The sequence below is a fragment of the Sylvia atricapilla genome, chromosome 9, assembly GCF_009819655.1.
Source record: "Sylvia atricapilla isolate bSylAtr1 chromosome 9, bSylAtr1.pri, whole genome shotgun sequence".
NCBI classification, from domain to species: domain Eukaryota; kingdom Metazoa; phylum Chordata; class Aves; order Passeriformes; family Sylviidae; genus Sylvia; species Sylvia atricapilla.
The window spans coordinates 5,772,635-5,786,613 of NC_089148.1; the positions used below are offsets into that span (position 1 = coordinate 5,772,635).

A 13,979-nucleotide genomic window follows, 5' to 3' on the forward strand; every position below is an offset into this window, starting at 1 on the left:
CAAAATTCAGTAAGAACTGCTTATTCTCTGTGCTTCATCTATTGCACATGTGCTGTCTTAACTGGGTGACTTAATCATATATGTGTGCTTTGCATGAGGAGGGATTTTCTGTGTTATGCAGGAATGCCTTTCTCTTTATTCTGCAAACTGATCCTTCAACCTTTGACTAGTGCAGAGTCCTCTGCATTCTTAAAAAATACAAATTTTTTTTGGTGGCTTTTATATTAACTTTGTTAAATCCCAAGGAGAATATCAGCAGAAAACCACTGGTTTTGGATGAAGAGTCAGATTGTCTTGCTTCATGGGACTGACTCTAAAGAGAGACTCATCTCCTAAAGAACTGATGAAAGACAGATTCTTTTAAAATGATGAAACTGACTGAAAATCACAAGTTTTGTCTATGTTGTTTGTGGGAAAGCGAACAGTTTGTGGGTGAGGGAGAGCGTTTTGAAAGTTCTATTTTTGATTCTTATTTCCTTCTTTTTAATGTCTGTTAATAAAATGATCTGTTTACCTTTAAGTTAGGGCCTGCTTTGCTTCTCCTGATCCTATCTCAGAGAGGCAAAAGGAGAGTAAACGCTCAAACCACTACACCAAATCCGGCAAACAGAATTCGGTGAACGCGAAACCGCTACACAGCTTTACAAAACGCTGTCTGAGCTGCCCCTGGGTGACACCGAAGGTGTCAGAAGTGCCAGAGAACCCCAGCAGTGGTGCTTTACCCCTCAGACTCTGCCTCTGCGAAGACCTCGTCGGCGTCGTCGCCGGCGCCGGGCTCGGTGGTGGTGGACAGGCTGCCCGTGGAGGTGGTGACCATGGGCACGGACTGCGACGCGTGCTCCGAGGCGTCGGCCGAGGCGCTCTCCGTGAACACCGTCACTGCGGGGCACAGACAGCCTCAGGCCCTGCTCACAGCGCCCTAGGACAGGCTCCCCTGAGCACAGCAGCACTGCACCCACCGTGGGAGATCATCCCCTGCATCAAACCTCTGCCACTTACCCGGTGCTGCCACTTGTAATGGTGTTGTGGGGACACTACGACCCCCCGATTCCTCCTCGTGGGCAAGGAATAGAGGCGTTTCATACATCCCTAAACCTGCAACACAGAGTTCCAGTGACAATCCATCCAAATAAGCAGCTAAAAAAAAGGATTAACTGATGTCTTCCCTCCGGACACTTGATAAAAACCAGTCACTGTATTTAAGCAGATTTTTGTTATTTTGTTTTGGCTTACTGTCAGAGCTGACCATAATTTATTGGAAGGCAAAGCCTTGAAAATATTATTGCCTTTTTAACATTCATCCTTACCTTATGCCATTATTTTGCTATGAACTTTCTTTAGAGAACAGCCTCTGATCCTGACAACAGGGATGCCAGGGAAAGGGACAGATTCAGACCAACAACAAACACAACAATAGCCTGGCCATCTCTGAGCAGATAAGGATACAACCCAAAGATTTCTTTGCATTTGCTGTTTTCCCCTTATTGTTTCACTGCAGGGAAGCTACAACCAATAGTAAAATTAAAGTTAAAAACCATTCCTTCAATAGTTCATTCAATTTCAAAATCCTAACATCACTAGAAATGTAGTAGCTTGAAGATAACACCTTCTCACTTTCTGTTAATTTCACTCTGCTAACAATTATTTAAGAGTTGCAGGTTTCCACACCTGAACAATTTCCTGAAGCAGAATTGTGTTTTATTGACTGAATTCTCTCTTTTTCAGTCAAAGACCCATGGAAAAGAGAGCCCAGAACTGCTTTACCTCCTTGTGATGCCAGCTGCCCAAGATCAGAGTGACTGGAGCTGGTTTGTGGCATATCTTCAGGGGGTCCAAATCTGAACCGAGGAACTCCAGCTACCTGGGGGGAACTGGCAAAACACAGACTTAAGGAATTCTGCAACTTCCCCAAAGATCAGGGCAGAAGGAAGAACTTTCTGACTAAGAAAACAAATCATGCTTGAGATAAAATGAGCTAATACTGACCATAATAATCAGCTGAGCTACCGCTAAATAAACAGCAGTTAGCTTCTCAAATTATTAGGAATGCATTCAAAATCAGTACAACAGTCCTGAAGAGAATATTTTTTACTTATCCTTTCTATGAACTCTCACAATTTTAAGTGGATTGTTCTGGACATGTCCAGAACATCCCAAAAGGAAAAATGGAGGTAACTTTTCCTACTCTCATTGGCAGTATTAATAGGGAGGGAGAAGGAGGAGGAAGGAAATTGGATAGAACTTAAGTTGTTTGTTTAATCTCTTCTTAAATCACCAGGTGAGAATACACTGGAGAACATTAATTTCCTAAATTTGTCAATCAGTTATATGACACACAATTCAAACAGTAATTACTTATCTGCACATGCAGTTATTTATCCTACTACCTAGCATGTTACTCCAATCACAAGTTCATTTAATTTAAATTTGTTTTCCTTTCACTGAAAAGTAGAAAGAAATAGAATAAAGAAGAGAGAAAAGCCTTTTTCCCCCTTTTCTTTTCACATCTACTTACTGAATCGCTTCTGCAAATCCATCTGTACGATGTGGAACTACAAGAGTTGGTGTGCTTGGAACTGTCCTGTCCTCATCATCAAAGAAGTGCTGCTGCTGGAAAAAAAGAGACTGATATGAGAGCCTACAATGTATTTTCAGTTTTTACCAGCTGAGTTAAAGGTTGATTTTTCCACACAGTCCAGCAAAACAAAGACAGATTTAACTCTAACTAAATTCTTGTTTAATTTCAGACCTCTAAAGTTGATGACTTTGATCTCACAAAAGGTACTTTAGTCAGTCTCTCTATTTTCTCTTGCTGAACCTGCATTTGTTCTGCCAAATACAGCTGAATAAAGGGTTCAAAATTAGCTGATGGAAGCAGCATGAATTAGCTTTGTTTCCTTTAGGATGAGGCTGAAGTTAGTGCTATTTTTGCCAGCGACACAGCCACTTTGACTGACTCTAAAAACAAATAAATAAAATCACCTTAGAACCAATTGAGCCTCTTCTGAAGCCTTTTGTTTCCTGCGAGTTTTCTAGTCTTTGCCTTCCACTAATACAGGAATTAACAGGAGTAGGATATTTTCTGCAAGACTACAGAAACCATCCTCCCCTGAAGTCAGCAGCCAGGCTTCTTTAAAAACCAAAATAAACCCCAGGGGTTAGGAATGTCCCCTCAAAGCAGGACTTTAGTAGTAGATTCTGATACACTCACCATTCCACCTATCCCAGGGGTCAGCTGAAGTCCTCGCCCCACCGACTGCCTTCGAGTCATCTGGATTCTCTTTATGGGAAAGAAAAGAGGGAAATGGTGTGAATGTGGTTCTGGAATTCTAACAACATGTAAGTGTTCAGTCAGCGCCAAAGATAGCAGCTAAATGAGTAAGTATAGCAATCATCATGGAATCACAGAATATCCTGAGCTGGAAGGGACCCACAAGGATCATCAAGTCCAACTCCTGCATGAAGGACAGGCCCGAGAAACTCAGGAAGAGCCTGAAAGCATTGTCCAAACACTCCTGGAGCTCTGGCAGCCTTGGGGCTGTGCCCATTCCCTGGGGAGCCTGGGCAGTGCCAGCACCCTCTGGGGGACAATGTGTATATTCTGGGCAAGTGGCAGTAATATTTTACTCAAGTCTCTACTGAATACAGAAAACTTGCACACAGAAATACTGTGATCCCAAGCCTCAGCACAAGTTAATGGTAGAGGATCATTTCAGTCAGGATATTTTTGAAGAATTCCTGTTGGGATGTTTTAATTTACAAGGTCTTCATCAAAGCATAATCATGGGTCAGGCACTGACTGTGAAAGGTTTAACTTGGAAAACAAACGGCAACATTCCTTTGCCCCATCTACATGGGGCAGAAACTCATAAAAGCCCTTCCAATCTGAGCTACAACCTGGCCAAGAAGAGCTTTTTGAGTGGAAATATCATCAGCCACTGACTGACCTAGCACTGGCATATTATAATAAGAATTCCAAGATAAAAAGCAGTAAGGCACTGGGGATAGATTTGTATGTTCCCTATCCAGCCATCATCTGCAGGATGACACACACTAATTAGCTGAGCTAATTGCTCAGCTACCCATTTCTATGATGCCAAACAGCTGCCAACATCTTCTCTGATGGGTTTTATTTATAAGAAATCACACAGCCATTTTTTTTCCAAGTCTTCTGAGGTGCTGGAGCTGGTTTGTACCTGCACTGGGGGCCCCAGTTCCTGGGGAGGGGCGTGGATGGTGAGCCGTGGGGGCAGAGGGTGTGGGGGTCTCCGTGGGGACTGCGGGGGCCGCGGGCCCTGGCGCTCAGATGCCGACGACGGCTGCTGCTCCCTCAGGCTCTCGTGGGGAAACGTGGACTCTGCAGCACTTGTGCTCCCTTCTCCTACAGCACAAACACACAGGGGGGAAACCCTAGGAACCAAGCTGAGAACAAGAAGGCAAAGCTTCCAATTCTGCCATGCATTAACACAGTTTTCCCTCGAAAGCCTGGGGACGGCCTGGTATTGTTATTTAAAATCACTTCAAGAGAACTTGTGCCAGCTACAACACCAGCACTGAAACAAAATATTAATTATTCAGGTGCTGATTTAGAGACAGATTAATCCACTGAGTCATTAAGTTTCCCCAGCAACCAGAGCTTGCAGGATTTTCAAAGGCATTTAGAATAAATCCAGAAAGAATCCATTTCAAAAGAATCCACAATGCACATTGAAATGGTCTTTAGTATTTCACTTACATTTTTACTTTTAAGTGCAGATTTTAATACATGGAAAATAGCTTCTACATTTCTCTCTCCCTACATACAGGCTGTGAAAAAACATGGAATAACTGTACCACTGTTTTGGGAATCTGCTGCCCTCTGGTTGCTTTCAGCTCCTCCCATGCTCTCTTCAGTCTCTGTTCCAGGATCTGTACCATCAGCACCCTAAAATCCCACATAAACAGAGCATGACTAAACAAATTATAGGTTGCAAAGAGAATACAGAAGCAGTACAAAGGTATTCTGAAAACAAACGAAGTCAAATATATGACAATCTTAAAAAAGATTTCTGTATCTACAGAATTAGGTAAATACACTGAACTGCATGAGATTTCAGAAATTTTGAGTACCTGTTCAAACACAAACCTGAACAATGTAGCCAACACTGTTTAATAACAACAGACAATGAAATATCCAGCTCTTTAAAAGCTTCACCAGCTTTGCAACTACGCCATTTGCTGCTGACTCCTGTATATTGTATTTTCATTCAGCCCTCTTAAACATTCCAAGTTGATTTTTCTTGCAAAACACCAGTTATAAGAAATTACTATCACCCAGTATCAGTCTCAACTCCTGGGGGATGAATTCACACCAAGATTTTCTCTTCCAAGCATTCACACCTGTGCATTACAACACTGATTTGTTGCAAGAAATTTAATAGGCTACAGAAGAAAGGTACAAATCTCACCTCAGCATCGTCTGCTTCATATCCATCATTACCATCAGCACTACCAGTTCCTTCATTGCTGTCATCACCCTCATCTCCCATCCCTGTGTCCTCATCATCATCCTCATCTTCCTCTTCCTCATCATCATAATCCTGTGATGAGACAATAAAAGAGCCTTAGGGAAATGCAGAAAGGAGAGTGGAATAGGCTGGATGTGGTGCACAGATCAACACCCACCCAGACACTCCCTCTCTCCTTCTTCAACAGGACAAGGGTAGGAAAGAAGATGGAAAAGCCTGAGGGTTCAGATAAAGGAAGGTAAAAATAAAATTCAAGGTGAATTAGCAGGTAGTTTTAAAATACTACAAGTTCAGGCAACATAGATACTTACTCAGTCAAAAATATTTTGACTGAGTTAGTCCTGCCTGGCGAGTTTTACATCTGATGAAAGACAAAATCATAAAGTAATTCCATGATATACATACTTCCTGCTCCCCTTCATTTTCTTCATCATCGTCATCTTCATCATCACTGTCAATTACAATCACATCATCTCTCTTGGACTGGCCATCCTGAGATGAAGAAGTGTTTTGTTGGTCTGACTGAAGATCTATTGGGATAGACTGGGAATTCTCGTCGCCGTCCTCCATGGCCGCGTACTCCCCCTGTGTCACCCCCTGCCAAAGACCAAAGGCAATCACCAGAACAAACAAAATCCTTTGCACCATATACAGCAGCAAGAGAACCAGACTCTGATGCCTGGAGGACATTTACTGCTGCTCCTTAAAAACTGACCAGAGGAGAGGGCAAAAGAGAATGTGACAGGTGACTGTCAGTGATTGAACAGTTCAAGTCTAAACTTTAAAACATTTTTTTAGTGGTTTCCATGGGAAACCTGCAGGATTCCATTTGAGATTTCACTTCTAAATATACTGAGAGTTTGGGGGTCAGATGGCTATTTCTGCTGAAGATTTCTGCTCTTCAAATATGCTTACTTCTCCAATGGAATCTTGTGAGTCTTGATTGTATGTTTGTGCCTCCACCTCTCCATCAGTGCTCTCTTCTGCTGTCACTTCCTCCTGGAAAAACAAATATTTTTCTCATTTAAAACATATCATTAGCCCTAAACATGTTTGAGATTCTTTTTTTTAATTTCTTTAACAAAAATTATCTTTTCCCACAAAGACTATGGGCAACATTTTCTCCCATTTCCTTAGCAATGCTTTTATCAAACAGCTCCCTTTCCTGCCCTGGAGAAATACATCCTTCCCAGCCAACTGGACCTTGGCATATCTCAATCTTTTCAGGACCAAGAACAAATCACCAAAGTTTCCCATTCTACCTCCAGCCTCCCAGATCCTTAAGTGATAATATTCTTATGCAATCCTGCTCTTTTTCTCTTATGAACATCCCTCCATCAGAGTTAATAAAACATCTTTGGCTTCCTTAACACTGTGATGTTCTGTCTCAATTTCATCCCTTTTTCACAGCACATTCCAAATCTCTCACACTAACATTCAGATGCATCTTCTGTAGGCTTTTCCAGCAACTCATCTTTGCTCCCCATCTCCTCAATACTCTGTATTTTTGTCTGGAATTACTGTATATAAAGACCTTCTGAACCACACTGAAAGGAGTTTGAACTTCTTCCTCCTCAATCCTAGGATATGGCCTTCTCCCTTCCATCCTACAGGTTAAGATTTACAACATTCATTCTAACTGGTTTAACCTTTGCCTTTTTAGATATCCAAATATAATTGTTTCCTCCCCAACAGGTTAGAAAATCAATTAAGAATTCACTGATTTGCTCTGAAGTAACACTTTCTTTCTTCCCACTCAAATCCTAAAAAGGCACAGATTAAGTAGTAGCACTTTATGTTTGTGCAAACCTCAGGCCCAACTCTCTGCATGATTCTCAGTTTCTTTGAAGTAGGTGCATCCACTGTTTCCTCAGAGATCTGGTCTGAGTTCTCCACAGTGTTGTCCTCCTCTTCCTCTCGGGACCGTTTAGACAGTGAGGAACTGGGCGTGGCTGAAACTTCAAAGTCCACTCAGTTATTTTCAGAACAATGCATGTAACAAACCAGAAATCAAAAGTTTTGGTACTTTCCTCTGAAGATCACCTTAATTTCTGCTCTGAATGACAACAAACAATGAGAATTGCACTGAGCTGTGCAATTTTTCTAGGCCAGGAAAACATCAACCTTATTAGTTACAAGTCTTAAGCTGTCAGGCCTTCATTCACAACTTAACTGACCTTAAGTATAAGCCTCAGGGTACAACCCAAATATTTCTTCCAACATCTCTGCTTTGGACAAGTATACCCAAAGTTTTTAAAAGAGTATCAACTGGAAAAAGAGAACTCCAACAGTTTCCAGAAATGTTTTTTGGGGGAACAAATGTTCTATTTACACTGTGTAGGACAAACAGATGTGCAACAGTGTATTACAGTGAGTAGCTCTAGAGACTTTCTGTATTTTAAATTCAAGCTTAAGTAGCTTACTCATGGGTCCTAAGACTAACCTTGCTTATAATACTATGGAAACAGAGCCAGCAAGGTTTAATGTATTAAACTCCAAAGCTGCTCTGAAAAAGACAAACACAAAATTTTATCTTCTTTCTACTTTAAGGAATGCAGTGCCAGTAGCATTTCAGAAGCAGCATTTCTGACAGTTCAAGAAAGAAGCCTAACTTCAGAAGTTCTTCATATGTGCAGTAAACTAAGGGAGGGGAAAAGCCTGGAACTGAAGTGAGGCCTGGTTGGCCAAGGGTCCAACTGGAGCTACTTGCAAGGAACTACTGAGCAAGGCAGGCCTACAAAATGACACCAACCTGTGCCAAACACGGCTGTGGAGGTGGAGGGCCTCTCAATCTGGGAGCTCTGCACCACCTCCACGATGGCAGGGGCTGGCTCCTGAGCTGCAGGCTCGATCTGAGCGTGGCTTTGCTGTGTGGGCTGCACAAAGGCAGTGGCCTGTGTCTGCTGCTGCACAGTCAGGATGGGCTGGGGCAGGGATGTCTGCACGTTGGGGCTGGTGGAGCGCACGGAGCCGCTGGCGCTCCCGAACACCGGGACGTGCTCCACGGGTCCTTCCGACTGCATGGCTGGAAGGCAAACAGCAGCACAGTCAGGGTCTTCATTCATCCAGCACAGCTCACATTCTCCCTCTCAGGATGCCCTGAACAAGCACATTCAGTGTTTTGCAGATGAATTAATGTTATGAACACCTCTGGCTGAGGAACCATGAACCTTGCTGCAAGTAAGGTCGTGGAAGTGCAACACTCCAAGAGACGCAGGGACAATGACCCTGGACAGTGCCTGCACCAACATTTCAAGGCAAAGGCAGCACTTTTGAGGACCCTTATCCTACACTAAAAAGCTCACCTTCCTGAGTCTCCACCTGTGTTGTTGGCATAACTGTGGCTGTGGGGGTATTGGTGGGATTGGTGACTGTGGCAGGAGTCACCATTGGACGGATGCTGGCTCTTGGAGTAGATTTATTCCCAGCTATTGCAGCAGCAGTCACTTTACTGGGGGTTGACACAACAGGAGTTGGTTTAATGTTTGCTGTTGGGGGATCTGAAGTGCTGGCACTGAAAAACAGGAGATTGGTTTCATCATGGTATAGCAAGCAGATTTTAAAAATAACAAACAAATATAATCTCATAGCCAGAAACACTATTTTTTAAAGCTTTTAAATTAAAAACCCTGACAACAGCATAAGGAATTGTCTTCCAAACTTTTTATAGTTGAAAGAAGAGAAACATTGTGCCATCAATAGCATTTTATCCAGCTTGGAGAACTGAACAGGTTTCTTCCAAGGTAATCAAGTGGGAATCTAGTAACAGATTGACTGTACTGGGACTTTATTACAGTGAGTAACACATCCTGCATCAAAACTTATTCACTTAATACAGAGCAACTTCATCTCTTGGCTGAGACAAGGGGCAGCAAAATTTCAGGAAACATTTTTGAAAGTCTTGCTGTCTAAAGGATGCATTCATAACAGCTGAGAGGGAGTTTGTTATCCCAGCTCAGGAGTACAGCAATATTTCCCATTTCAGAGCTTAGGCAAATGTCCTTTATCTCTCCTTAGAGTTAGCTGTTCAGCCCATTTCTCATTCTTGCACAAGGAAGATCCTTCCCAAAACCAAAAGGGTTAATATTAACAATCAAAATTATACAACTTCGAAAACTTTGAAGTCTGAAAACATTGTAAAAAAATCTTCCATGTTTCCCAGACACCATGTTCCTGATGGTTAATATGCCAGTTTACAGCTTAAAAGCCCTATTGATTAGACATAGCTGAGAAATGTGTTATCAGTCAGTATCTTTGCAGCTGTTTAAGAAAAATTATGAAAAGCCAGTGGTTTGCTAAAAAGAAGAGCAACTACGTAAGATAAACCAAAAACGTATCAACCACAGGAAGTCTGCAAAACCCTTGAACTCACATTCCTCTTTCACCTGAAGCTGGAGTAGACTTGAGTGAGATTTGCCTCTGCTGTTCTGGGACCTATTAGGTAAAAACCAGAAATATCACGTCATGTACACATGAAACAGAGGGGGCAACATGGAAAACATTTCAGCACTATGCTAACAAGTCTGTGAGAGAAATGCTTGCTGGGTATTTACCTGGGCAGACTCTGTAATTATGGAAAATTTCCCAAACCAAATTGTACCAGCCATACCAAGGCTAGAAAACTATTTGGTAACTGCTCAGGTATTTTCTGAAGCTTTGAGACATGAACCCATTATACCGAATGCATGAGTAAAATACAAAAATAGAGGGCAGAGCATGAACAGCTCCTTGGCTGATTCACAGTGAACAGCAGAACTGCCAGCTTGTTGGCACCGGGAATTCTGATTAGGGCAGGAAATTTATATAAAGTTCTGACCTCTTACTGAAGCCAACCTGTGTATTTCCAAGAGCAGGGCATGGTGGCCTGGCAGGATTGTGCACATTGTGTACCTTGTTTGTGGACTCTGGGGGCTCATCCCGCTGCTCGTGGTGCCGCTCCTGCTGCTCCCGGAGCTCCCTCTCCAGGCGGCAGATCCGGCCCTCGTACTGCGACTTCAGCGCGCTCATCCGCACCTCCAGCTCCGTCTTCTGCTCCTCCAGGGAGCTGCTCTTCTGCTTCCACTCCTCGTTTTCCTTTGTGAGCTGCTCTTTTGTACCTGGTGGAACAGGAAAGGGTCCAGCCTTACTGAATCTGCACACTGAACACCTGGGTGTTTTACCAGGCCGCTGAAGTATTCTGAAATCCTAAAAATGTTAAGCTGTAAAAGGAAATCTGGGAGGCAGTATGACCATTTTTCTTTCTAGCTGCAATTAAATAAAAAGAAATTAAAGATAGAAAAATATGTAATAAATAAATATAAATAAAAACTTAAAGAAGTAGTCCCAAAAGAACAAGATGTTTCCACCATCATTCTTCTCAGTGACATTTAAAAACAGAGGAGACAATGCGTTTTGCACCTGTACATTTAGGGAAGGGGAGAATTATCTAATCTGTTAGTAGGGCAAATCTGCTCTAATCAACAGAAGGATCAAAAATGGGGGTTATCATATTGGCTGGCCAAAAGTCAGCAAAACTTTTTCTATGTCCAGTGTGAGGTTACTTATGTGCTTATATCATCCCCTGGAGGAATTAAATTTTAAACTTTAGAACAATTCCTGTAGCATTTAGACTTAGAAAACACTTTTCAGTAAAATATGAAGCAGGCCATATTTTTCAAGCATGCTAAGGGATTTTCTATAGAAATAATCAAAAATCTCTAAGGATGGAAAAAAAGAATTACAATACCAGCTAACTGTGCAATTTTCTGCTTGGCTGCAAGCAAGGTCTTCCTAGTTTTCTCCTCCTTCTCAGTGATCTGTTGCCTGAGCTGCTCTTCCTGTGTAGTCTTCTCTTGTAGATCTTGATGGAAACGGGCCAGTTCTGCCTGTAGTTGCATTATCTGCTCCTGGAGATTTCTAACTTCAGTTTCCTTTTCTGTTATTGTCTAGGGAGAGAAAGATTGCAATTGTTGGCCACAGCCAACTACTCTGGCAAATATAGGGCCCAAGTTCCAAGGAAGCTGGTATTAGCTGCCCACTGGATTAAGGTTAAAAGGCTTCTTATCAACAACAGGACTTCAGTCCTCTCTGAATGCAAGAGCTAGAAAGTAGCATTCTCTTTCCCACTTATTCCAGGAAATAATGTGACACACACTAGACACAGGATTTACACTAAGTTTAAGATCCCTCTTTCCCAAGAAAGTAGAGGCACAATTGGTCACCTCTGTGACACACATTAAAACACCCTCCCACTCTTCACCATTACACACTTAGGACTGCAGTAGAGAACAGTACTCTGAAATTACTCACTGTTCTTACCTTTTGTAAGCTTTCAACCTGAGTCTCCAAATTCTTTGTCTTCACTTCAGCTTGACTGAGAGTGTCTTTTAGCTCTTGGACTTCCTGGGCAGAAACTTGGTCTTCTTGTGGTTCTGTCAAAGGCAGAGTTGACGCTTCAGCAACCATCTGAAAGGCACCAAGGGGTACAAGGCTGAAGGGGACTATCTGATCACAATGTCATTACTTTCACAAGATGCTTTTGTGTGCCAAGTGATTGGTTTAAAAGTTCTGGGCAAACCCCAGGAGCTCTAAGGAATGTTCCACTTCAATTTTATCTACCTTATCATGCTGTGCTTTCAGCTCCTCATACTGAGTCTTGTACCTGCGACCGATTTTCTTGACCTGTGTTATAGTTTTCACTTTTTCCTGTATGTCAGCCACTTTAGCATCCAGTTCTTTCTGCAAAGTGTCCTTTTCTGTTCTTATTTTAGTTACTTCATCCTTCAGGCTCTGAACAAGATTCTGGCTTGTAGTCAAGGATGCATTAGTTCTAAATGACAAGAGATCAGAGGCAGATGCAAACGAGATGCTTGAAAACATTTATACATTTCAATATCCCTTGTTTATATAACTTGATAGGCATTATCTGTAGTGAACTATGTTTTCTAGGATTTTGCAATACAGAGTTGGAAATTATTCTACAATATATTATTTTGAAATAATTTCAGCTAATAGACAGCTTGCAAATCAACTCTCACTTCACCTTACCTGCTTGTTATCTATCAAGCCATAGAAAGAATACCAAAAAGTTTCACAGTTACATGGAGACACTTAAGAAATTTCCAGATACACTTCCAGATACAGCTATAATCAGAATATTTTGCTTTGCACAAAACCTTTTACAAACTGCCCAATACCACACCTGGCAACTTCTGCTTTAAGCCTGCCTGTTTCTTCACTCATCTGTTGGACACGCTTGGCATTTGCCTCCCTCTCAGCGAGCAGTTTTCGATACTCTTCGAGATCGGTGTCCTTCTGCTGGCTCAGTAAGTGCTGAAAGGGCAAGAAAACAGTGGCATTTTTGTAAAATAATTACACACTTATAGCCAGAAAATCTCTGAATTAGAGCCACTGCTTTTGCATTTTGATATGGAATAGCCAAATATGAAGCTGAGCGAGCAATGCTTTATAGTTCAAACATATTTCTTAGTTTTTTTGTTCTTCATAAGAAAATTTAGCACTTTTTAAAGTTGTTTCACTGGTGGGCCTTTTTTTCCACATTATGTTCTTTGAAAGGAGGCATTTCCCCACCTGAGTCCGGGCTTTCCAGCGTTTAACATCCTCTTCCAAGAGCTTTTTCTCTGCCTGCAGCATCCCACTCTTCTCACTGAGCTCAGCATTCGACTCTTGCAGGGGCAGGATGTCTGCCTCGAGCTTGCGTACCTGAGAAAGCACAGTAAGGGGTTACACTCTGCATCTCAGGAGACTGAAGGAACCCCTCAAGAAAAAGTCATGACAGATCTTATTTCCTATCTCTCTGCCTTCCAGTGGCCAGCTGGAGGAACAGGACAAGGACAATAGCAGAGGATGATCCTCAGGGAAAAAAAATATTGTTGCAACTTCCCAATCTTAGATGCTCACTCTGTATTAAGGTACAGGAGAGATTATTAATGTTAAAATCCAATGCACTGGATTCCATTAAAATAAGCAGTATCTCCCTTTTAAACTCTTAATAAAGCTGTAGTCTGTTTATATGTGTTCTTGTACCATTTTTAATTTAATTGCTGATAATATCCTTGCTCCTGGTATAGCTCTAGCCAAAAATAAACACTGACTTTCAGGTTCATCTAAATGGAACTGAACTTCAAGGTTTCCAATGCTGTAGATGGACCAACATCTTTTGAAATTTGAAATGGAAAGTTTCCTCATTAGTATATGACTTCAATGAATAACTATAATGTACATCATGTATTTACTGTAATTAGCAATGGTATAGCCAAATATTTAACTCATACACTGAATATCTGAAAGGTTTATGTGAAGTTCAGTAGTAACCTTTGCTTGTATCTGCTGTAGCTCTTGCTCCAGCCTCTCCTTCTCTTCCCTTAACATCTTGTTGGTTTCTATGAGTATGTTCATGGTCTCAGTTTTCTTCATTAATTCTTCATGCTGTGCAATGGTTTTTGCTGTTACCTGTGGAAAGAGTCAACTCAG

General features: G+C 41.9%; 1 protein-coding gene across 4 annotated transcripts in view; it reads right to left on the reverse strand.

Moving 5' to 3' along the window:
• The window catches only part of TPR (translocated promoter region, nuclear basket protein), a 34,466-nt gene that overhangs the window by 2,518 nt on the left and 17,969 nt on the right, over nt 1–13,979 (reverse strand). Inside the window, exons 28-48 of one of the 4 annotated variants that reach the window (XM_066324686.1) lie at nt 13,821–13,958; nt 13,077–13,208; nt 12,688–12,818; nt 12,105–12,315; nt 11,805–11,951; nt 11,233–11,431; nt 10,398–10,603; nt 9,880–9,941; nt 8,813–9,021; nt 8,260–8,532; nt 7,317–7,465; nt 6,423–6,506; nt 5,913–6,104; nt 5,448–5,579; nt 4,837–4,924; nt 4,197–4,381; nt 3,212–3,280; nt 2,516–2,625; nt 1,765–1,871; nt 1,000–1,095; nt 723–879 (exon numbers count right to left, since the gene is read on the reverse strand). In XM_066324686.1, coding sequence (XP_066180783.1) covers nt 723–879; nt 1,000–1,095; nt 1,765–1,871; nt 2,516–2,625; nt 3,212–3,280; nt 4,197–4,381; nt 4,837–4,924; nt 5,448–5,579; nt 5,913–6,104; nt 6,423–6,506; nt 7,317–7,465; nt 8,260–8,532; nt 8,813–9,021; nt 9,880–9,941; nt 10,398–10,603; nt 11,233–11,431; nt 11,805–11,951; nt 12,105–12,315; nt 12,688–12,818; nt 13,077–13,208; nt 13,821–13,958 — 3,077 coding nt within the window. Of the gene's footprint in view, nt 1–722; nt 880–999; nt 1,096–1,764; nt 1,872–2,515; nt 2,626–3,211; nt 3,281–4,196; nt 4,382–4,833; nt 4,925–5,447; nt 5,580–5,912; nt 6,105–6,422; nt 6,507–7,316; nt 7,466–8,259; nt 8,533–8,812; nt 9,022–9,879; nt 9,942–10,397; nt 10,604–11,232; nt 11,432–11,804; nt 11,952–12,104; nt 12,316–12,687; nt 12,819–13,076; nt 13,209–13,820; nt 13,959–13,979 lie in introns of all 4 variants that reach the window. The other 3 variants (XM_066324688.1, XM_066324687.1, XM_066324685.1) reach the window with 3 other exon arrangements.